We start from the raw sequence: 24,828 nt of genomic DNA, 5'->3' as shown, positions 1-24,828 counted from the left end.
CGCGTACCTTAGCACAACGAACTAGCATTTCGCTTCCATCTGAATGCCTCCACCGCAGCGGGGATTCTATCCCATGACCTTCGGCTAAGTAGTCAAACTCCACTTTTCAATTAGCGGCATAGCTAAGAAGAAGGAAGTTGTAAGGATGAATGCTTGCTAGCGCTAGGGGACAAGTTAGGTATACAAAAATTAATTTGTTGGCGGTAATTACTAGGATTAACATTGTCCGAAGAAAGCAGCTTACCGTGACTTTAGCGGCGATGTTGACGGGCCTGGCCTTCCGATAGACGAGGCTCTCATTCGTCTCACCCATAAGGATGTTGACGAGCGCGTACTCCATGAGCGAGGCGAAGACGAACACGGTGCAGGAGGACATGAATATGTCGATGGCCTTTATGTAGGACACGGGGGGCAAGGACTTCTGTGACTGCGCGTGCTGTGTGGACAGGGTGAGCAGGCTGGTGACGCACAGCGTAACCCTGGCCGGCACTGCCTCAGGCTTGATCCAGAAGGATATCCAGGACATGATGACGATCAGGCAGGTTGGAATATACGTGTGGAACATATAGTAGCCGAGGCGTCGCTTGAGCGTGAAGGTCACTTGGATGCAGGTGAAGTTGCCTACGGAGAAAGCACATACAACTGGAGTTTAGAGATATCTTTCCAGCACACTTAATAGCTTAGATGACCAGCTGCTGTCGGAGTAAATTACGCCATCATCTCGATTCATCACCACAAAAGAAGGCTGTGCAAGCGCTACTGGGCTTCTTGCGAACAACTGGCCTGTGTGAACGACTCTGAGTTGATTGAATTTTTGTGTGCGTGTGTGTCTTTTTTTCTTGTTCTTATTTATATCTTTTCTCTCTCTTTGAACTCTGTAATCCCCAACCCTAGTGCTGCTTACCAGATTCTAGCATCTGGTAGGCTGCAGATTCTAGCATCTGGTAAGCATCTAGCATCTCCCTGCTTTTTTTTTCTCGTTTCTCTCTCTCGCTCTCGAGTTTAGAGAATATACGTCTGTTAGTTGCATCTGGTGCCTAGGCTGAGGTTTACTATGAGCGTGAAGCGCTCCATGGACGACATAGACGAGAGCATACAGGAGACAGAACAGCCGACAGGAGGCACTGTCAAACCACCACCCCTTTTATTACCTTGTACTGCCCCATTGAATACGTTCCGTAGGCTGTAATCATGTGTCTTGTAGGAACAGAATAGGTGTAAATCTCTGTGGCGTTACACTGTTCTTGTTCAACTTCTGCCACTTTTCATAACCATTGTGGGTATTGTTTATGTTATCGTGTAATGCACAACCCAATGATAACACTTATTTAAACACTAGCCTTTCCAGTCAGTTTGTTATCGAATATAAAAGTGCTCACCTGATGGTTCATATACAAACCTAGTTTTCTATAACAACCGCTCTAACTAAATTCTCTGGTCACAGTGGCAGTTGCAGCATATCGATATCACTAATCGTTGCTGCTGTGGCTTGAAATATTTACGTTAAGTAAATATTAGGCCAGCTCATCAGACAAATTGAGCACTTAAAACAACAAACAAAGCAAATAATCTTTATTTTCTTTGGCAATTATTGATAGATATATATTTTGGTTCAACATGGCTATTTGCAAATGCAGGCAGTCGTTGGAAAGCAGAAAGTCAAAAGTTGCGCAAATTGATCTACTGTTCATTATTGTGCTAGTGAAGGCAAGGAAACTATAAAAAGATAAAATTACAATGTGCACATAAGCTTGTGAAGCGAACTACCATCAAAGCTCGTTTACGTATTATTCGCAAGGTACTATTTAATACCTATTGAAGGTAAATATGCTGAAATATAGGTTTGGGCAACCAGTAGTATCGATTCTGCCAACAACCAGTGGCCCCGTCTCTAGCAGCGAGAACATTTTCTGCAACAGACAAGGGCCCTTTAGTGCTCTGACATTTAAACACAAAAGCGTGTACGCATAATGCACATTGAGATAATTTTCACTTCTCAATTCGAGCTCTTTTGCAATGTTCACAGACGACTTACGCCCACATCCGTCCTGTTTTTGGAGCGTGCAGCCAACCTATTATTGCAAATATATCGCAATTTTACCCGAAAATCGCCGGTAACGGAGAACTCAGAGCAAACATGTGGGCATTTATCGTTCGTGGGCGAATTCTTAGTCAGTTCAAGCTTATGCTTTGATGCGCTAACCCTCTGTGTCGTTGGTGAAGCATCATAGACTATGTTCGGCCTACATGTAACTGTCACTTATATTAGCCCAGCAGAAGAATGGCGTAATAGGTAGACGTAACCAGATATATACAAGCAGATCATAAAAATACCATATATATATATATATATATATATATATATATATATATATATATATATATATATATATATATATATATATCTTGTGGTGAAGCCTTCGAACAGTGGGTCGTCCTCTCCAGCGCCTTTTAGTGGGTTGCCCTTTTTAGCAAGAATAAGAGCAGCTCGCGCAGAGAGTCGGTACCCGCATTGACTGTCGCTGTCAAGCATCGTCGACAAGTGTCCGCCAATAAACGTCTCAACAATTTGGTGGTGAGTGCTGTGCCCTTATAACACCTTCGGTTAGCATTTGATGCCCCTGGAGCTTCGATCCCGCACCGTGCCTTCTACCATGCACCAAGACGCCGCACAGCAAATGCTTCTTCCTGCGCCGACGCCATGTTCCGGTGTTCCCCGCATCCGCGACCCTCCTGTCTTCACCGGCGCGGATGGCACCGACGTCGAGGACTGGCTTGCTATGTACGAACGCGTCAGCGTCCCCAATCATTGGGACGAGGCAGGTAAACTCGGCAACCTGGTTTTCTACCTCGCGGGTGTGGCCGGCATGTGGTACAACAACCACGCATCCGATTTCCCCACTTGGTCCGCTTTTAAAACCGCCGTCTTCGACGTGTTCGGCCGTCTTGCCGTTCGTAAGCTTCAAGCCGAACAGCGGTTACGTGAACGAGCACAGCAGACCGGTGAGTCCTTCACAAGCTACATAGAGGACATCCTTGACTTGTGAAAGAAAGTGGACGCGAGCATGTCAGAGGCCGACAGAATTACCCATGTTCTAAAAGGTATCGCCCACGATGCCTTCACCATGCTCCTGGCCAAGAACCCTCGCACTGTGGCAGAGATCATTACACTTTGCCAAAGTTACGAGGAGCTGCGACGGCAGCGCTCGATTACCCGTCGACCACCCTCACGTGACGCTGATCTCTCGGCCTTGTCAACACCTCCGGACCACACCGCCTTGCTTGCTGAAATCAAGTCATTCGTGCGTGAGGAAGGTGCCCGCCAAGTCTCTTTACTGGCCTTTGCTTCCCCGCAACGTGCTGAACAGTCGTCAAGCACACTTCTGCCTCCCCTCCGCCGAGCCATTCAGCAGGAAATCGCGGAGGTCGTTGCAGAATATCACCAGCCGCCTCCAGTATCTACACCACTCAGTTACGCCCAAGTTGTCGCCAAGCCACCCCCACCGATTCCTGTGACTGGCCCTCTTGGTTACACCGATACCATCGCCCGACCCCAGGCCTTCTGAGAAACTGTGCCACCTACATATACCGACGTCATCCACGTGCCCCGTCTGCCGCCCACTATGCAGTTATATCAGCAGCCGGCTCGCCCATCGCGTTCTTCGACATGGATGGGACCCGCGAACCGATGGCGCACTGCGGACAACCGCCTCATCTGCTTTGCTTGTGGTTGCGTCGGTCACGTAGCACGCTACTGCAATCGTGTGCAGCGACCGCAGGTCGCCTCCAATTTTCCCAGCCAATCGAGCCGCTTTTATGACCAACCGCCACCTACGTCACCGTCGTCCCGCCAGGCTCCATCTACCCGCCACTCACATTCTCCGCGACGTCGCTCACTGTCGCCAATGCGGCCACGTCCACTAGAGGGTGACCAGGAAAACTAGTCGTCGCAGTCCACGAGGCAAGCGCTGCGACGCTGTCGAACTGCGAAAGCCCTCAGGAAAGACCATCGAACGTGATAGACGTGCTTGTGGATGGTGTTCGTGCATCTGCCCTTGTAGATACTGGAGCCGCCGTATCCGTGATGGACGCAAAGCTTAGCCGATTACTGCGCAAAGTGACCACGCCACTTTTCGGGCTCTCCCTCCGTACAAGACAGATCCGTCAAAGTGGGCGCTTATTTCTGCTACAGCCAAGCTTGCTGAAGAGTGTCGAGAGCTTGTAAGGATCTTTACAGCGCATGATCAAGAGCGGCAAAAAGGCATTCGCGCTGACACCAGCACTACTGCGCCCATGTTCCTCCCTGGAGCGCTCGTCTGGCTCTCGATCCCTACCACTTCAACTGGCCTATCTTCAAAACTATTGCTCAAATACGAAGGCCCCTACTGTGTCGTCGAACGCACTTCCCCTGTAAATTACTTGATCGAACCCATCGAACCATCTTCGGACATGCGCCGTCGAGGGCGCGACATTGTCAATGTGGAGCGCCTCAAAGCCTACCACGACCCGCTCATAGTAACCAGCTGCTAGGTCGCCAGGCGGCGCCCTCTTCGTACCCGGGGTAGTTGTGGTGAAGCCTTCGAACAGTGGGTCGTCCTCTCCAGCGTCTTCTAGTGGGTTGCCCTTTTTAGCAAGAAGAAGAGCAGCTCGTGCAGAGAGTCGGTACCCGCATTGACTGTCGCTGTCAAGCATCGTCGACAAGTGTCCGCCAATAAACGTCTCAACAATATATATATATATATATATATATATATATATATATATATATATATATATATATATATATATATATATATATATATCAGCCTGACTACGTCCACTGCAGGACAAAAGCCTCTCCCATGTTCAGCCAGTTAAGCCGGTCCTGTGCTTGCTGCTGCCCATTTATACCCGCAAACTTCTTAATCTCATCTGCCCACCTAACCTTCTGTCTCTCCCTAACCACCTTGCCTTCTCCGGGAATATAGTTAGTTACCCTTAACTATTCCTCAAGAGGAAGGCATATAACAGCTGTATCTTGCCGGTACTTAGCTACGGAGCAGGAACCTGGAGACTTACAAAGAGTGTTCAGCTTAAATTGAGGACGACGCAGCGAGCAATGGAAAGAAAAATGGTAGGTGTAACCTCAAGAGACAAGAAGAGAGCAGAGTGGATTAGGGAACAAACGGAGGTGAAGGATATCATAGCTGAAATCAAGAAGAAGAAATGGACATGGGCCGGGCATGTACCGAGTAGACAGGATATATATATATATATATATATATATATATATATATATATATATATATATATATATATATATATATATATATATATATATATATATATATATATATATATATATATTATCTAAATCTTTAACAGAGGCAAGCTAGGCCACACAACTGCTTTTCATGTTGATCGTAACGTTTGCAAAGCGTCAATTGGGAATACAGTGACGCCTAACTAATTTATAAACATTAGATATGTACTCCTACGACACAGTCGTCACATTGGGTTAAGATCAACTCTAGTTAAGCGCACTGCAATAAAGGTAGTTCACAGTTTATATTGACCAAGGTACGGTGAGAACTGACTTTGGTCATTTCAATTCCAGAGTGTAAAGAAAAATCAGTGCATCTCCACGAAATGAGTGAAGACGAGTGGGTGAAGCTATAGGTCTTAAGGTTCGTAATGTGAACGTTGAAATCGCTGACTAGAATAAAGTATGGACAGATGGATAGACGGATGCACGGATGGATGAATGGATGGACGCGTGAATGGTTGGACGGACAGACGGGTGGCAGTCACATGAATGGATGCGCCAACGAATGAACAGACGGACGGCGCTGATCATTATGTATTGTGGTGTGGTATAGTTGCTCACACAGGAAGTCGATTCTTTACATATTTATGCTTTCATTTTATATTAAGCACGTGCTCAATATCTGTTTGGGTTTTGCGACTAGTTTGTCTCTAAGGAAGCTCCGCTCCTAAAATTTTGCATCGGCAGCATTAGGACAACAAACGCATAGTATAATATCATAGTGCCAGCAGAAATTAAACCCCTGCACTCTGTTTGGCAATCGAGCATTCTACTACATAGCTACGCGAGGTCATGGAACGGCTTTTAAAGCATACCGTTATGTTCGTAGAAAGTCTGTAGTGGTTGCAGTGCTGGCTATCCAATCTTATAAACACTACACACTCCTCTCACTCAGCCATCACGTTCAGTTAATGACAAGTGTAGTGAAGTGCTATCTATTGAAGCTCATATATCCATCACTGTCCAGGACCGCTATCATCGATGACACCAGCACTAAATATCAGCTTACCGCTTCTGGTGTCCAACACCAATGTTGCTTGTGGATACGTTACACAACATTAAGCGTGACACTGTAACACATGTCTGTGCGTACAAACTTTTTTAGCTTCATTTAGTGACGTTTTTTATAAGAAAATAATTACAAATCGGTCACTTGCCTTACGCATGCTTTGTGTAAAATCAATTCTCAAGGTATGAGGGATCTTCCCAATTTATTTCTTGAGACCTTCACACTTTAGGTCGGGTGAATAGTCTACCATGGTGGAGCAATTGCTACGTTGCGCGATTGTATAAACAAAGGTTATGGGTTCGATCCTTGCGGCAGCCATTGCATTACGGTGAAGGTAAATTGGTAGAACCCCAATACTGCGCGATGCCTGCACACGTTAAGGAACGCCAGATGATCGATATTTACGGAGCGCAACAATACGGCGTCTCTCATAATCACATCTAGGTTTTGAGACCTAACAACCAAAGTAATAAATTGCTTGCGCTAATATATGTGCATCCGAAGCCAGCGTGGCACATTCCAGCTCCATAGGCAGCGAATCTAACGGAAAATGGTTTTTCCAAACGAGCGGGACAGTGCTTGTAACAGCAACACCTTTTATAAATTATCGATGCCAGCCAAACGCGCCCAATCCAGATGTTCACCACCTTCTTCTCTAGCCCCTTCCTGCTCTCACCCAACACCTAGCCTTCGCGTGTGCTTTGTGGTCACGGGGGAGAGAACCCCTTATGTGGTGCCTCACGACAGAAATTATGAGAAGTAATTTTTAGATCAGTTGTGTATGAATCGGCGGGGCGGCGCCTTGCATTCCTAAAGTTCACAGTATTGGTGGTCACCGTGGCTCTGTAGAAGATAACGGCGTTTTGAGATAGCGTGTCGCCAGTCGTGGCGGGCAACAAATGGCTAAGCGTCACTGCGACGCTACTCCATGCACTGCGCTGTTATGCGGCGGTGGCGTTGATTCAAGCCACAACGTAAGAGGACGAAGGAACATTCAGCGAAAGGTGTGATAAATCTCGCCACGTTATTCTACATAGCCCAAGCAGAGTATCGCCAGGCGCGAGGGTTTGTTCTGTTCTAGCGTGCGCCTCGAGCTCCGAACACGAGGAGCGCGAAAGGCGCAGCGCGGTGACCGAGTGATGATAATGATGATGATGATGATGATGATGATTATGGTGATGACGATGATGATGATGATGATGATGATGATGAAAGTGCTACAAACAAATCTGACCGACGCTTGATATTCGAGTGGAACACATGTCTACCACATCACCTGGGGAAAACACTCCGAAGCACGTGTGACGCAAGCAGCGCCACCCATCATACGTAGCACTGCATCATATAGCACTCTAAACTGCCCGAACTAGCGCGGACTGACACATCCCGTTGAGAAGCGTGCGTTTGGACTGGCGTTACATAAAAATAAATTTGGCGTTGGCAATAGTAATGAATCAAAATTTTATACGAAGTGAGGCTATCGGAGAACTTTTTGGGAATGCATCTCGTACGACTCTACAAAACATTGATTTCAGCGAATGTAGCTGCTCCTGCGAGAATATCGCTTCTCGACCTTGTAGTCGTCTAAATGTAATGTAAGCGGTGAGAGCACAACACCAATACGAGCCGTCTACTGTTATCTGTGATGCAATGGCATGTGCCAGCGCTCGCAATCATGTCCTTATCATCAAAGTTCATGTTAGCTCCCTGCGCATATTCCCCTCCCCACCTGCCAGCGCCTATTTATACTGCTCTGAAGAAGGAGTGGTTTGGCGTTTTCTCCGTGCTTGTGGAGACATGTGGAGCAGGCCCCAAATGCGGTAGGATGTTATCGCTCGTGTCATTCGTGCGACAGATACGGCCGGCTCATTTCAAGTATGCTCCAGCCAAGCAAGTTCGCAGCCCTAGCGCACTATTGCTAACGTGTATGCTCAGGCAACCATGCTTGAAACGAGGTACCGATATAAACCATATCTTAAGCATGACGCAAAATGAACACGGCGAAAATTTGCTGAGAATGCCAACCGGCAGATGTCGCATTAGCTCTTGTCCTGAAATTCGGGTTTATACCTGTCGAATAAACAGTCGTGCAGTCGCTGAGTGCCGTCTCAACCAGGTTGTGCTGAGGCAACTCGATGGCGTCGTCCACAACCAGGGGCACGTTGTCGTCCCAGCTGAACACCAGGTCATCCGTCGTGTACGACACTGCGTGCGTCCAATGCAATGCGCACATCACGTGCCTCAGCTGAACTCTCTCTCTCTCTCTCTCTTTATATATACATATATATATATATATATATATATATATATATACAGAACTAGTTCCTTCATCGGAACAGTAACAACAAAACTGCCGAAGTAAACACTTTTGTTGTTACTGTTATTACGAAGCATCTGCTTCACTGTTTGCAATGTTACGGCCGCCACTTTGGCCACCATGCGTGTATATATATATATATATATATATATATATATATATATATATATATATATACACCCATTCATAAATTATTAGGCGAAATTATTACCGAAAATGGTTTGTTCGAAGGTGAACAAATATATATAAAGCTGAAAATTATTATAACTGCTGCCGAGAGTTGCATGTTATGCTCATACGTTGTTTTAGCAAACGTTTACCTCGAGACACAGCTAAATAAAGCAATAATTTTTAGCAACAAAATGGTACTATGAACAGCATGGAAAGGCATCTAAATTATAAACCAAAATCCATTACTTAGACCTGTTTTGTAGAAGTAACCTAAAACACAAGCTAATATTACACACGTTTCCATCTACTCAATTTTTTAGAATCAAGCGTCACAAAGCTAAGGCTTTTTTTCTTTGGCCATTCTAGCGTACTAACGCCTCTTAGAAATCTAGATATTCTTCAATAAGGCTCAACGCCTGAAAATATGTTTGGGAACTGCGCATCAGATTGGTAGGTGTAAGATTCTTCAGGAAGCAGGTGTAATTGATCTTCACTAACTTCTCTTAGGAATTTGATGGTATTTCTTTATGCAAATATTACTTGAAATCAGTAGCTGCCCATTGCAACGTTCCTCCCTTGCTGCTGGGGGCATCCTACAAGAGCAGCTCTTAAAGTAACCCTCTAAAAATATAAAAGGCAAAACAACTGGTAATAGATAAGCTTTTATGCAGACCGAACGACAAATGCTTAGGTAACACTATATAAATGTTTCACGTGAAGTGTTTAAATTGTTGGAAACTCGGTAGATGAGAGGTTCACTCACAACTCTCGATCTTCATAGTGCAGACTTGCGTGTCGTGCGGGTATGTTTCGAACTTCATGGCGCAGGAGAGGAGGAGGGTGAGTCTGCGAGAACAAAGCTATTTACTGTAGATGCAGCTCAGATTTCTACGCAATATGTCATCACAGGATCAATGCGCGTAACTTTACTTGTGGTTTCTACATAACAATCTCCTATGCGGGCATATAAATCTATTGACTGATATGAGGAGTGTAATGTCCCAAAAGCACGATTTGAACATGAGAGACGCCGTAGTGAAAGGCTCCGGAAATTTCGACGACCTATGGTTGTTTAACGTGATCTAAATATATATAGCACACGAGCCCGCAGCATTTTTGCTTTCGTCAAAAATGCAGCTGCCGCCACCGGGAATTAATACCGCGACCTGCGGATCAGCAGTGTACTACTTTAGCCACTATAACACCGCGGAGAGGTAAGCATTGAAATCTAAGACAAAAGAATTTAATACACCTTCAAGATTGTTCTATTTAAAAATATAGATTCTGTCTGCGTGGAACACTCAGTGCAGTCACAGAGAAAACTGCAGAGTGGCCCTTCTAGAGCTCGCTGTAAGTCCGCCTCGGCAAAACAGTGTTTACGCTGCTCGACTGCTGACCCGGAGGTCGCAGGTTCGATCACATTTCAATGAATGTGAAATGATAAAAGCCCGTCTGTTGCGCGATGTGAGGTCGTGCTAAAAACATCACGTGGGGAAAATTTCTTGAGCCCTCCTGACGGCGCCTCTCACAATTATCTCGTAGTTTTTGGGACACAAATTCCAGTTATTATTATTAAAGACTGTTCTAAACTCTTTTAGGGGGGACAATGACAACCACACTTGCAAAGTATCCACTGCAGCATAAATTGTCACAATTTTCCAAATTAAGGTATCATTCATGAAGTAAGGTTATTTTTCATCATTTCGCGGAGAAGCGGCGTGGCCACTCCGCATCTGTATTGTACTATGGGCATTTTTGATGTCACCGCTTATGACAATGATTAACTATGGCTGAGTGCTTCATAACGGGAGGGGGGTAGCATGAAACTACCCTCTCGTAACTCAATTCACATAGTGTGGCAACTAGGGTAACTTCGCTCTTTTATCAGGCCATATCAAGTCTATTGACGTGCTTATTACTTGAACATGGCGTCTTTAAACAGGGGTATCAATTTGCATTGTATGACACCTGTTGTATTTTTGCTGTTTTGTCACGCTATGTTCGACCTCATAACAAAAATCTCCCGTACATGACGCCTTTCAACGGGTTATTTGGGCTAGAGAGTGTAAAGGGCAGGAAAATGGGCGAGATTCGCAGTGGAATTATTGACTACTACGCCGACGACCCGTATTCAAAACCTCTCATATTTTTTTCCTCATTGTGTGTGATAGCGGTTACGCACCCGGTTTTGCGCTAGTGAACAACTGCACCACGAAACTAAGCGGCTACTGTTTTCTCACAACAGTTTATCTTGTGAAATATGCCCAGTTTACTACGAGACCGATTCAACATGTTCAAAACAATTGCAAACTGCATCTCCATCATCCAGGCATAGGTGTTAGTAAACGGGGTGTACTTTAGCGTCGCCAAACTGCGTGGCGAAGTTGCCAAGGCTGCCGTCAAAGTTCTGAGCTAAACAATAGTTACGTTCACCGGTCACTTTTCTTGTACGTACGAGGGAGTGGGTGGCACACCCTTGCCCGCTATCTTCCTTCTTCGAAGAACGTCCAAAATTCAGTTTGATGAGTCGTTTCCGTCAGATAGCGTGATTTTATTGATTTGTGTGGTTTAACGTCCCAAAACCACCATTTGATTATGAGAGACGCGGTAGTTGAGGACTCCGGAAATTTTGACCTTCTGGGGTTCTTTAACGTGCACCCAAATCTGAGCACACGGGCCTACGAAACTTCCGCCTCCATCTGAAATGCAGCCGTCACAGCCGGGATTTGAACCCGCGACCTGCGGGTCAGCAGCCGAGTACATTAGCCACTAGATCCGTCAGATAGCGTCTTGTGCATGCCAACGTCTTTTTATAGTTCAATAAGCAACGTAGTGCAAGAAAAGAGAAGCGAAAAAACAAACTGCAGTAACCAGTTACAAAGAAAACGCAGGACCAGACGCAGATAAGCACTGTAATACAAAACGGAACGCCAAATGACTTCGCCATTAGCACACTGAATGGCGTTCATACTGTCCAGTGAACGCGCAGTTTTTTTAACAAGATGGCCATGTGAGTTTCTGATAGGTTGCACTAGAGTATTGCATAACGTTAGCCCACGTTTGTGACGCAGTCAATAAAATAACAGTAATAACTGAAATTTTTCGCACTGAAACAATTAGGGGATTATGAGGCATGCCCTAGTAAATGGTTCGAGAATTTTCCCGTTCTAGTATTCTGTAGCATGCGCTGGCCTCAGTACACAAGCCTCTAGCATTTTGCCTTCATTTATATGTGCCCACCGTGGCTGGGAATAAACACGTGATCTAAATGTCAGCAGCCTAGCAGCATCACAACAAACAGTGAGTAAAAGTCGTGGAATGTAAACTTTTGAGACACCGTCTTTTCAATTCCCATGATACACCACACAGTGGTAGCATTGCACGTACATTTGTGGGGTATCCCCTACTCACTTGACCATATAGAGTATACTGCCATCCGAGTAGAGCCATATGTAGTGATTCGGAATAGTCATCTCTTGGAAGGTGACGCGCTTTGCGTTCTTAAAGAAGGAGTCGGGCCTCCACATCTGGTGAAGCCAGTTCACGGGCAGGAGCCGATACTTGGTTGTGACGTTCCGCGGCAGCCTGAGCCTGTGGTCGTACCAGGACTGCGACATAAAGATGTCCGCGACGTACGTCTGTGGGAAGGAGAGACGCAGTCACGAGCCTGGCGCTGAGGTCGTTGCACGGCGAGCACGAGCAAAAAAAAAAAACTTTCATAATCCCGCTTTTTAGTAATCGGTATAACGCTAAAATAGAAAATTGGCCCCGTATCTGCATGTTATTCTGCAATTCTCGGCAAAAGACCATAGTCTTGCGTGAGGAGAGAGCAAACAAAACACTTGCTGTTCTGTGCAAGAAATCAGTGAATGGTAATTTAGAGGCACTGCGTATGAGTGCCTCAAGCGTGCAGCGGAAGCAAACAAGCGCATTAAGTCACGTCACACGTGAGACATGAGCGATATCTGGCGGTTTTCGTGGAAAGCGAAGCGCGTGGCTCTGAGACGGCCGTGCATACCAGTCTCAGAGGTGATAAGGTGTAGAACGCAAGGCGACGGGTAGGTGCCACCACCGCCTCGTTTTAGCAAAGCGTTGGAAACACTCTCTTTTTCGTACAAGCGTTGCATGGTCAGCGCAGCGTGATAAGCGCTATGGTCCTTGGAATTACTTATATCTGCCTTTTCTAGTAAAAGGCACACATGGAGAGTATATACGTCTTGTTATGAGGCCACAGACATGCCAAATAATTGATTTTCCATTGACAATTGACCAAGCATGAACGATGATTCTTGAGCAACGTTGGTGGGCAATGCGGGCGGGGTCAACTGTTTGCCGTATCGGCTGGTGCCGCTCAAAGTACCCGGTACCGCTCAGAGTGGACAAACAGGCAAGTGTACAGACAGACAGACCAACATTTTTTGCGTCGAAGGTGCCCAAAAAAGACTATCGTCTTGAAAAGCCTCTTCACAGAGGTAGTTGAGCGTTATGTGCGCTATTTTTTGCCACAAGGACGATGGAACAAATGCTTCAGCAACAAACTGCTAAGTCACATGACGAACGACAAGCAACTTGAACCTTGAAGCGCGGACTTTCAGCTGAAAGCACGCACAAAATGAGCATACTCAAGACGAGCACGTACTACGACCTGTCACAGCTCGACACTTAAAGTGCGCTGTTCAAAGAGAGAGAGACACGAACGAGTGTACAAGCCTAGAAACATACACAGGACCAGTGGAAGCGAAAGTTTTTGCTCGTTTTTTTTACAATTTTTTCATTTATAGTATACAGCTAAATAGTCATGACAAAAATGCGTCAACGTAGTCGCGGTGATCTTCGGCATCAAACACTTTCGTGCTAATATATTTTCTTTCTTGGTCTTTTAATAACGACAAGTGTAAGAGCACAAAAAGTTGTCTTTGCGGACTCTATCGGCAATCTGACTGTATGTATGACCTGGACTTTATGACCTGGACTATGAGGCTGTATGACCTAGACTATGCCTATAGGCAGTGCTCATGCGTTATAAGCAATATATTGTATACGTGAACCTACATAATGTCAGTCATTTTTCACTTTCTTTTATTCTTTTTAATTTCTTTGGGTGTATCTTGTACAATACTACCATCATAGGACATCAGGCTCTAACTGAGCCTACCATCCTATATTTTTTTTTCATATGTAAACTTAAACAAAAGCGTGAAATGTAGTGCAATGAGACGATTCATTGGTTGAAACTTAGTTCAAATTTACTATTTCCATTGGAAGAGAAATCAGTGATTCTGATCAAATGTTTTTTTAGACTGAATTTTGAAAAAAAAAAGCATGCGTTCGATTCTCTGTTGTGCTCACCAAAGCAGCTATTGTTTGGGTAACTGGAATGCCACTTCAATATTAATCTTTATTGGAATCAAGTTATTTCTCACACTACCTTTGTACTGGTATACTACTTGCTATTTAGAGCACGCTCGTCATTATGTGACTAATTCATTCAAAATTCCTACTAAAGTGAGATAGGAAAACGAGTGTCATATTTTGTGTACTGTACAATATTTAACAAGCTACATTGCTACTCATGTTCGGTGACCAATTGATGCAGAGAACACAAGTGTGCATGGAGCGTTCCTTTGTTAACTAGAAACGGTAGCGTGGATCGCCGAATAAAAAATAAATAAGTTAACAGGGAAGCATAGAATAAACTGCTCACCATAGAACCTTCGTCAATAGAATCTATGCTGAGGACGGTGACGTGGAACTTGACTGATGTTGCTCTCCCTGTAAAGAGACAAATATTTCAGAATCAATTAAATGCATTTGTGTTGTGAAATCGTTCAATTGCCGTAGCGATATAAACGTTGCCGTGGGAACAGTTCTGCACTTTATACATAAACATAAAGTACACTAGAACACCTGTGCATACAATTCGAAATATTGAACTTCCTACTGTTCGTGAACTCATCAGTAAGACTAGGGCTGGGTAGAAGCATCTCCCTCACCTGCAGGGTGAACCTTGAGCTCATGTCTCGGCACGTGCTGAGTATATGCTCTAATGTGGCTGTCTCACCACATGCCTTGCCACCAGGTGGCCGGCAGGCTCGGCTTGCCGGTCCCTACGGGGGCTGAGCCGAGTGCGTGACTCAGTCGCATTCCACAAGACCAATATAAAATTATTCTCCTTCCTTTCATCCTTTCTTCTTTCCTACCGTTCATCATTGGGATTAGTTCACAGCGTTTTGAAATGTGCCAGCTCAGCTTCAGTATTTAAAATTTTATTTCGAGCTGGTCTGTTCTGTTTCTGCTAACGTGCTTCATTTTTGGTCCTTGCTGCAAGTTTATGAACCTCACTTAATATGCCAGGTGCACTTTGAAACAACTACAAGCAAAGAAAAGCGTAGTACTATAGTGTACAATTAAAATGAGGACACCGGAGCGTGTTAGCTCTAGAGTTATTAGCGCAAATTGCTGGGCAAAATCTGTTAAGGTGTTTATCACGAGAGCTTATTCAATTTAAACAGACGTGTGCTGGGATAGCGTACGGGTATGAATGGTGGAAAAATCTTCCTCTGTTTAATAAACAGTGCAAGCCTAATATAGAAACAAGGAGGGTGAATGAAAAAGATCAGAAAAAGAAAAGAAAGCACATTTTTTTCTGAAAGAAAGCCAACATGAACATATTTAACACAGTTTGAAACCATCACAATGTGACCAAAGGCAACAAAGAACCATTCGATGCTGTTACAGTGCGATTGGCAAAAGTAACTTTGAGTAAACCTCTCCACGCAAAATATAGTACCATTAAATTGGGATGCTGGTTGCAAGTAAGTATCGTGAGTCTGAGTCAATATCGGAGTTAATATCGTAGGAGGGCACGCAATCTTTCAAACAATACTGCCTGTAGCACGCGCTATCGTATTGATTTTCAGTTGCCCTCTTAAGTACTTCGCATACATTCATTGGTAAGACGCTGTCACATTCGTGTGGTAAGATTGCATGCTCGCAGGTTAAAAAAAAGGGGACACGATTCTTCTCGATCGGCCACGCCATGTGGAAGCAAGTTATCGGAAACATAAAAGCACAATATGTGGTGTTACAAGACCACTACTTTGTGGGTGGCTCAGCAACAGATACCAAGATCATACCAAATAGTAAGAACAACTCTCATTACGACGAAAGGTTTTAAGTCAAGATATCTAATACTATTTTTCTGCAAATAGAATGTGCTAGTTACTGAATAAACTTTCATTACTGCCATTGGAACAATTAGCCGGTTTGTTTACCTACTCACACTTGAGATTTACAAAACTCTGCACAAGCCACACCCCCCCCCCCCCAAACTGCAAACACGCATAACATGTTTACTGAAAATATTTGCTGTAACAAAATTGCAGAATTTGGAGAGCATAAAAGGTGCCGGCGTCAGCGTGGTTACACAAAAAAAAAGTTTCGTGTAGACAAAATGTCAGAAACCTAAGTTATCATTTACCGATTGTTGACGAATATTTTGTGAACTTTTTTGCATAAGGTGACCTAGAACTTCTAACATGGCGATAATATTGTGACGATGTTGAAGGACTCGGGGTATAATAAAACTTATTTATTAAAGGACGAACCTGTGCCCACAAGTCAAAGGGACTATGGTCGTAGCACGTTACAGCAGAACACCAAGATATCTTCTTCTTCTACTTCTTCAAGAAAAGTCTCAAGCGCGTGGCGCACATCAGCAGGGGCCAGCTGGGTTCTCGTGCTATCATCATCGTCTCTGCGCAACACTAGACGGCGCGCATGTATGTCCCTGTGCGCGTGGTGATGGGCGCGTTGTTTGAATGCAGGCACTATGTCGTGGCATAATCCCCTCCTCATACGCATCGTCCCGATGCGTCATGCAATGAATAGATTTGTGGTAGGGTCACTGGTCTTCCGGTGATCTTTCATAGTACGGCTTCATCCGGACTACATGTACAACCTCTGTAGGGTTGCGGCGTTTTGAGCTCCCGTGTATAGCGGATCTGACTTGGTAAGTTACATCGCTTACTCGATGGAGTACTTCGTAAAGCCCGAAGTAGCGGCTAAAAAGTTTTTCAGAAAGTCCACGGCGACGCACTCGGGTCCATATCCATACTTTGTCACCTGGTTGAAAATGCGTTTCGGTACGACGCTGATTGTACCGATAGGAGTCGATACGCTGTTGGCGGCGTATTCTGTATCTCGCCATCTGTCGTGCTTCCTCGGCTTTTTGCAGGAAGTCGTCTAGGCCAGGTGGATTGCTGTTTTCATCATTCAGTGGTAACATGGCATCCAGTGGAGTGGTGACTCTTCGGCCGAACACAAGTTCAAATGGTGTCACTCGCGTTGTTTCTTGAAAGGCTGTATTATATGCGAACGTGATGTAGGGCAATATTTCATCCCACAGTTTATGTTCGACGTCGATATACATTGAAAGCATATCAGTCAGAGTTCTGTTCAAGCGCTTCGTTGGGGCATTTGTTTGAGGATGGTATGCTGTAGTTCTTCTCTGGTCTGTATGGGTCATTCGCATCAGACATTTTATTAGGTCTGCAGTAAAAGCTGGGCCACGATCTGTAATTACAACGCTTGGTGCACCATGTCTGAGGACTATGTTGTTGATGAAGAACTTGGCAACTTCAAGAGCTGTTGCAGTGTACAGCGAGTCAGTCTCAGCGTAGCAAGTGAGATAGTCCGTGGCTACGACTATCCAATTCTTGTGTGCAGTCGATGTCGGAAACGGGCCTAGGAGATCCATACCGACTTGTTGGAATAGGGCATGCAGTGTTTCTATTGGCTGGAGGAGACCTGCAGGTTTCACGGATGGAGTTTTGCGTCTTTGACACTCACGGCAAGTTTTCACATAGCGCTGAACTGATGATAACAGTTTTGGCCAGTAGTGTTTTAGATGAATTCTGGTGAATGTATGGCTGACACCCATGTGCCCAGAAGTTGGCTCATCATGACATGCGTGCAGAATCTCGTTTCGTAAAGGTGCAGGTACAACGAGTAAAAACTTGTCACCATGAGGCTTGAAGTTCGTCTTGTAAAGAACCCCTTCCCGAAGACAGAACGAAGGGACCCTCTGGATAAAGTGCGCGGGACTTTAACGTTGAGTCCTTGGAGACGCTGTATAGGTGGCAGCAAATCGGGGTCATTTTGTTGTTGCTCAGCGATTTCTGATGCCTGGACGACGCCTAGAAACAGGAAGTCTTCTTCCTCCGGCTCACTCGTCTCCACTGCTGCGCCTGACAGGCAGTCGGCATCGCTGTGCTTTTTCCCAGATTTGTATACCACAGTAACATCGTACTCTTGTAACCTAAGGCTCCATCTTGCTAGTCGGCTAGAGGGATCCTTAAGATTCGCCAGCCAACACAGGCAATGGTGGTCACTTACTGCTCGGAATGGTCTACCGTAGAGGTACGGCCGAAATTTACTTATGGCCCAAATGACCGCGAGACACTCTTTTTCGGTTGCAGAGTAATTTGTCTCAGCTTTCGAAAGCTCGCGGCTGGCATACGCTAGCACGTTTTCTTGGCCGTTTTGCCGCTGGACTAAAATGGCTCCGAGGCCGACGTTACACGCATCAGTGTGAACTTCAGTTTCGGCAGCATCATCGAAGTGGGCGAGGATTGAAGAGGCTTGCAGGCGGGTTCTTAACTCATCAAATGCTTCCTGTTGTTCACTTTCGCACCTAAAGGGCACCTCGTCTTCTGTCAGATTAGTAAGTGGTTCAGCAATGTTCGAAGAATTTTCCACAAATCACCGATAGTACGCACATAAACCCAGGAAGCGACGTACTGACTTCTTCTCTTTTGGTGTCGGGAACTTCGCAATGGCAGCTGTCTTTTCGGGATCTGGCCAAACGCCGTCGGAGCTGAAGACGTGTCCGAGGAATCGAAGCTCTTCAAAAGCGAAGTGGCATTTTTTTGGCTTGATGGTCAAGTCTGCTGAACGAATGGCTTCCAATACTGTGCGGAGTCGCTCTAGATGTTGGTCGAATGTAGCGGAAAGTACGACAACGTCATCCAAGTACACCAAGCAGGACTGCCATTTCAGTCCCGCGAGGACAGCGTCCATCATTCTTTGAAACGTAGCTGGCACTGTGCACAGGCCGAATGGAAGCGCTTTAAATTCGTAGAGTCCGTCTGAGGTTTTGAATGCCGTCTTTTCACGGTCGCGCTTATCCACCTCAATTTGCCAATATCCGCTCTGAGATGAAGGGAGGAGAAGTATTTCGCACTCCGTAGTCCATCGAGTGTATCATCGATACGCGGCAGAGGGTATAAATCCCGTTTCGTTACGCTGTTCAGTTTCCGATAGTCGACGCAGAATCGAAGGCTGTTATCTTTCTTTTTAACAAGCACTACGGGAAACGCCCATGGACTGCTGCAAGGCTGGATCACGTCATCTGAAAGCATCTCCTCCACTTGTTTGTTGATGACGTCTCTTTCCTTTTGCGATACTCGATATGGGTGTTGGTAAATCGGTCTCGTGGCTTCTTCTGTTATAATCCTGTGTTTTGCAATAGCCGTGCGTCGCACCTTAGAGGACGCTGAAAAGCAGTCCGAAAACTCTTTTATAAGGGCGAACAATCGTTTCTTTTGATATTCTGGGAGCATATGGTCGACGTTAACTGATGCGTCGACGTTGCAGGTTTCTTGTGGAGTGGTTGGCGTTGTCGCTAAACTGCATAGTTTAGTCGCCATGCAGAACTCGTGGAAATAGGCGATAGCCATACCTTGCGCGATGTGCTGACATTCATTTCCAAAATTCGTAAGGAGGACAACTGAGCGGCCATTCTTTAAGTGAACAACACCCCTCGGCACGCTAATTCCTTTGTTTGAAAAGAGCTCTACATTTCCATCCGCTATTCCTTCGTGGTCACAAAATGCCTTATTTTCAACAAGCACCATTACACTACAGCGTGGTGGCACTGTGACGTCATCATCAACAACGCGCAGGGCAGTAAGACGTCGCTTTTCCGATTCCTCCGCCGACATAGCTTGTTCGGTCGAAAACGTTACACTGGATCTGCGCAGATTAATTATGGCTCCATTGGCTTGCAGAAAATCCATTCCTAGTATAAGCTACCTTGAACAGTCCGACAGCACGATGAAGTCAGCAACGTAAGTAGAGCCTCTTATTTCGAGCCTTGAGGTGCATCTGCCGAGCGGTGTAATAGTGTGGCCACCTGCCGTGCGTATCTGTGCCCTACTCCATTTTGTCAACACCTTTTTCAGTTTCTTTGCCAATTTGTGACTCATTACCGAATAATCAGCGCCGGTGGCAACTAAAGCATTTAGCTCGTATCCGTCTATTTTCAACCGCAAATCTGAAGCAATCTTCGCACTGCTGTGCTTATCCTCTGTAAACATAGCATCGTCACATTGAAACCGTAATGGAGGACCTTCGCAACTGTCGTTATCAGCGACCTCACCTCCACAGGTCGCTTGCTTCAGTTTTCCTGGTGTGGGCTTGTAGAACGGTGCCCAGACCATGCGGAAGAAGCACGTGGGCTGGGTGATCGGTAACGCCTGGGCGACGGCGATCTTGGCTGATGTTGGCGTGGAGTGAGTGGGCTCTGGCGCGCGGACAAGTACTCTTCGATCTCCGTTGGTCGTTCACCGTTTCGAGGGCATGGTGCGTACAACGGAAAGCCCCTTAATCCTGCCTGTCGGTAAGGGCAGAACCTATACAGGTGACCTGCTTCCCCACAATGGAAACACAAAGGCCTGCGCTCATGGTCACGCCAGATGTCACTTTTCCGGGGCCTTTGATCCACGTAGCGAGCTACACTACGGGCTCGCGGCAGGTAGGTAGCCGTCGGTTCCAGTGGACGAGGTGCGCTGCGTACCGTTTGTGGGCAAGGAGAGGCCATCGTAACTGATGCATTGGTGTGCGCCGCGGGTTGTCTGAGTACTTCAGAGTACGTTGGGATGCGTTGGGTCGGCTGTGACACACGCTCCGGCTCACGTATCATCTGCCTCAGTTCATCTCGTACTACGTCGACGACAGACAGTGTTGCTGTAGTGTGAGGTGCTTGCAACTTGCTGAGCTCTTCCCTGATCACCGACCTGATGAGTTTTCGCAGAGCGTCCATGTCACTACGCTGGCGTCCAGAGAAGACATTGGCAGGTGCATAGTTTATGTCTCGATTGTACTGTCGAGCCCACTGTTCTAGCGTTTTCTAGATGGCTGTCGCTTCCGTATGAAACTCCGCAACTGTTCGATGTGGGTTGCGGACGAGAACAGCGAATAGCTCTTGCTTCACCCCACGGATGAGGTGGCGTAGCTTCTTGTCTTCGGTCATATGGTAATCTGCGCGCTTGAACAGGCGGATCATGTCCTCGATATACATTGCGACACTTTCGTTGGTGAGTTGGTTTCTGGATTCGAGCGCAGCCTGCGCCTTTTCTTTGCGATCCGCGCTGGCATAAGTCGCCAGAGCTTGTCACCCAAATTGATCCCAGGTCGTAAAGGAGGTTTTATGGTTCTCATACCACGTCTTTGCGAAGTCCTCCAATGCAAAGTATACGCGGCGGAGCTTCTCTTTCTCATCCGAACCGTTCAAACGTGCCACTCTCTCAAAGAGGTTCAGCCAATGATGATGATGATGATATATGGTGTTTTTTGGCGCAAGGGCCATTTGATGGCCAAAGAGCGCCAGTTCATGAGACAGGAATGTGGACAATGATTGTGATTAGCGGCTGTATAAGGGCCATAAAATTCCTTGCAGTAAAGCGGGTAAAAACATACAATTAATAAAATCATGACTATGCCGTGAAAGGTGTGTCTGGGGCGAATAGATGGCAAAAGTTAATGATAATAAAAACGATGGTGGACATGTATGGCATTAGCACAAGTGCCTCACTCGTTCATACCCTTGCATCCAAGGGCCGTGAGGCAAGTGCTTTATTGTGTAGCCACCGCAGCGAAAACCTCTCTGAGAGGTCGTGCTACGGTATGCCCGGGTATACGACATGGAAGCTATGAATTTCTTTTAAAAACGCTAACAATAATTTGTGACTAAAAAGTGGTTCCCTACCGACGAACATTGCAGGGTGTACAGGTATATGTTGTCAGTCGGGTGAAGGAAAGTGTTGTTTTCTTAGAGTGTCCAATTGTTTGCACTGAATTAAAATGTGAAGAAATGTTAGTGCTTCACCACATCTGTCATTCAATGGTGGATCACCACCGGAGAAGAGATATGAGTGTGTCGTGTATGTGTGTCCTATCCTGAGCCTCGTTAATGTTACCTCTGTGTGACGTGATTTTAATACTGGTGGCCAATGGCCAAGGTGTGGCTTGATAACGTGTAGTTTGTTTTGTTTGTGTGTATCCCACTTGCTCTGCCAGTAGTCCCTGAGTTTTCGTTTGAGAGACGGCTTAAGATCAAGGGCCGGGATTGATGAAGGTGTAATGGCGGTGCTTTCGTGGGCAGATGCAGCAAGCTGATCCGCCATCATGTTGCCTTGAATCTCACGGTGCCCTGGCACCCAGCACACAACAACATGTCGGTTGAGTGTCTATGGTCGTAGGGACTATGGTCGGGACTATGGTCGTAGCACGTTATAGCAGGACACCAAGATATCTTCTTATTCTACTTCTTCAAGAAGAGTCCCAAGCGCGTGGCGCACATCAGCAGGGGCCAGCTGGGTTCTCGTGCTATCATCATCGTCTCTGCGCAACACTAGACGGCGCACATGTATGTCCCTGTGCGCGTGGTGATGGGCGCGTTGTTTGAATGCAGGCACTATGTCGTGGCAATATGAGCTGGGACTTGTTGTTTCATAGCCTGACTTTTCCTTTACCTAAAAGAAATGATCTTCTGAAGCCGTGTTATCGCAAGTAAAAGCCAGGAGGTGAATTATATTGCGTCCGCTCATTATTTACAAAATTTGATGTCTCAAGACCACATATATATCAATAAATGTGTGAGTAAATGATTAATAAAAGTTATACTGTATATTACCTGTATGAAATCGATTATAAGTTAGACGTAGTCACTGGTCGAGAATTCCCTCACCGTTCTCTTTTGGCGGTGCAAGGTTGTCGTAGTCCTGTGGATTTTCCGGTAGGATGGACGAGATGTCGAGGTTTTCGTTTGCCCTCACGCCGTTCCTGTTCATGTCACTGAAAAAACAAATGGAAACGAATTAAAAGTCACACTTAGTGCACTCAGTTACGTTTTGCGATTGTTGATAATTTCCGGAATTTATGGTGATGCACTTCTATCACCGATGTTTGTTGTCAAATATAATTGTCGCGATAGTCAAGTAACTACCCAAAATAAGCGCATTAACTCCTTCTTTACCACGCGAAAATGATTGTTTTTTATATGTCTCGGAAAGATCGTTTTTGCCAGTTGGAAAAGCACTCCAGCACACATTGTAGCATTCCAAACTTTGCACAATGAAATGCTCTTTTAAAAAAAGTACGTTGTAGGGCAACAAAATTATTTTAGAATGAATAAAAATGTGATAAGTGTAGAATTCTTGGTCACATTCTGGTAAACAGTGCTATAAAAACACTATATATGCAAAAATACTCAAAACAAAAAAATTCACAATATACATTTTTTAGATAAATGACGGAGGAACATCACAAAAAATATAATGTTGTCAAAAACGTTTCTCGTCACATAGGCAAAAAAAATGAGAACTGAGGTGCTGCTTCGTTGCTGGTGCCATGCGATGAAGCATTGCATAGTTTTTCGTAAGACGCAAGTGTACCCGTACACTTCTTTTCCGTAAATTTTTGTTGTGTTGTGATAAGAGTCTCCTGGTGTTCTAATATAAGTAGATGGATACCCGTGATGTAAATAATTCCTCTATAAATGAGATACCGAATAAACTTCGCTATTTCATCTAGCGTCACCTCTTTCAATGAACCACCTTACAACGCATTGATTGGCGTTACAATATATGCATCCAAGTATATTTCTTTGCACTTTCATGCATATCATATTAAAAAAACAATATCGCACGCAATTCTAAAACGTTTCGCATTGCTCTGTAGTTAGGGCCAAGATGTGCTCCGGGGGCCATCTTGTTGTCAGTAGATGCTCTGCAGCCAGTGCCAGCACACTGCGCCTTAGCGAAGTGTGGACCATGCACGTAACCAGAGTAGCTATAAGATTGTGCGCAAAGGTCAGAATTTATACGCACTTGCGGTTGAGGAAACAACTTGAGGATGTAAACAAAACGAACCCATGAACGGCTGTGGATGTATTAGGCTGACGCAAAACATTGTCGCCATAAAACTTGAAGCTGAGTTGCTGTCATCCTCGAACAACAAGCTCATTGCCACTCAATTCAGGTGGGGTTGCAAGACAATTTCAAGCAGCGCATGTGTTTTTCAGTGCTGATGTGCGCCCAGCGCTCGTGAAGACGACACCATAGGAGTGACTAGTGATACTAGATGCGACCCTGAGTCTGATATACAGATGCGAGCAAAAGCAAAAGCAAAACAGGTTCTTAGCGGCAGTGGTGTGTACTAGGATGGACATGCTGGCGCTTTGCTCGCTGGGCAGGCCAAGGCTACAGTAGATCATGCTGCACATACGCGAGAGTTCCGCCGAGTTCCCACGATGCGAGTGCCCTCACACACCAGAGCGCACTCTTCATCGCCACTCACTCGCCGCTACCCCGCCCACACAAAATTCTCAGGTTGCTAGGAGCTAGGATAAGATCGCGAGCCCACAACTGTTGCTAAGGGAGAGGGAGTGAGAGCGGAGAGATAGCACCAGCCAGCTCGAGGACGCCGCCGAACGCTTTACATAGCCTGACTATTGGTATATCCGCAGCAGCCTCCGAAATATTGGAGCAAGCACTCAGACTGCGCTGAGCCAGATCTGCGGGTGGAAGACGTGAATGCCCTGCGTGAGGTCACTCCGGAAATTGTTTACGCATAGGTCACTAAACAGGTACCGGAAACTTCCTCGACGTAGCCGACAATCTTCGGCCGTGCAGAGGGTGGGCGAGGAAGCAATTTCTTATACATCATAATATAAAGGACATATGG

At 45.7% G+C, this 24,828-nt stretch overlaps 1 protein-coding gene across 1 annotated transcript in view; it reads right to left on the bottom strand.

Annotated features, from left to right (window-relative positions):
* Positions 1 to 24,828, bottom strand: part of LOC119164646 (glycine receptor subunit alpha-2-like) — a 46,706-nt gene that overhangs the window by 4,477 nt on the left and 17,401 nt on the right. Inside the window, exons 2-7 of the mRNA XM_037416864.2 lie at positions 22,832 to 22,938; positions 14,507 to 14,574; positions 12,214 to 12,440; positions 9,566 to 9,648; positions 8,385 to 8,519; positions 245 to 621 (exon numbers count right to left, since the gene is read on the bottom strand). Of these exons, the coding sequence (XP_037272761.2) occupies positions 245 to 621; positions 8,385 to 8,519; positions 9,566 to 9,648; positions 12,214 to 12,440; positions 14,507 to 14,574; positions 22,832 to 22,938 (997 nt within the window). The remainder of the gene's footprint in view (positions 1 to 244; positions 622 to 8,384; positions 8,520 to 9,565; positions 9,649 to 12,213; positions 12,441 to 14,506; positions 14,575 to 22,831; positions 22,939 to 24,828) is intronic.

This window comes from Rhipicephalus microplus, chromosome 9 (assembly GCF_043290135.1).
Source record: "Rhipicephalus microplus isolate Deutch F79 chromosome 9, USDA_Rmic, whole genome shotgun sequence".
NCBI classification, from domain to species: Eukaryota; Metazoa; Arthropoda; class Arachnida; order Ixodida; family Ixodidae; genus Rhipicephalus; species Rhipicephalus microplus.
This window is presented reverse-complemented; position numbering and strand designations above follow the sequence as displayed.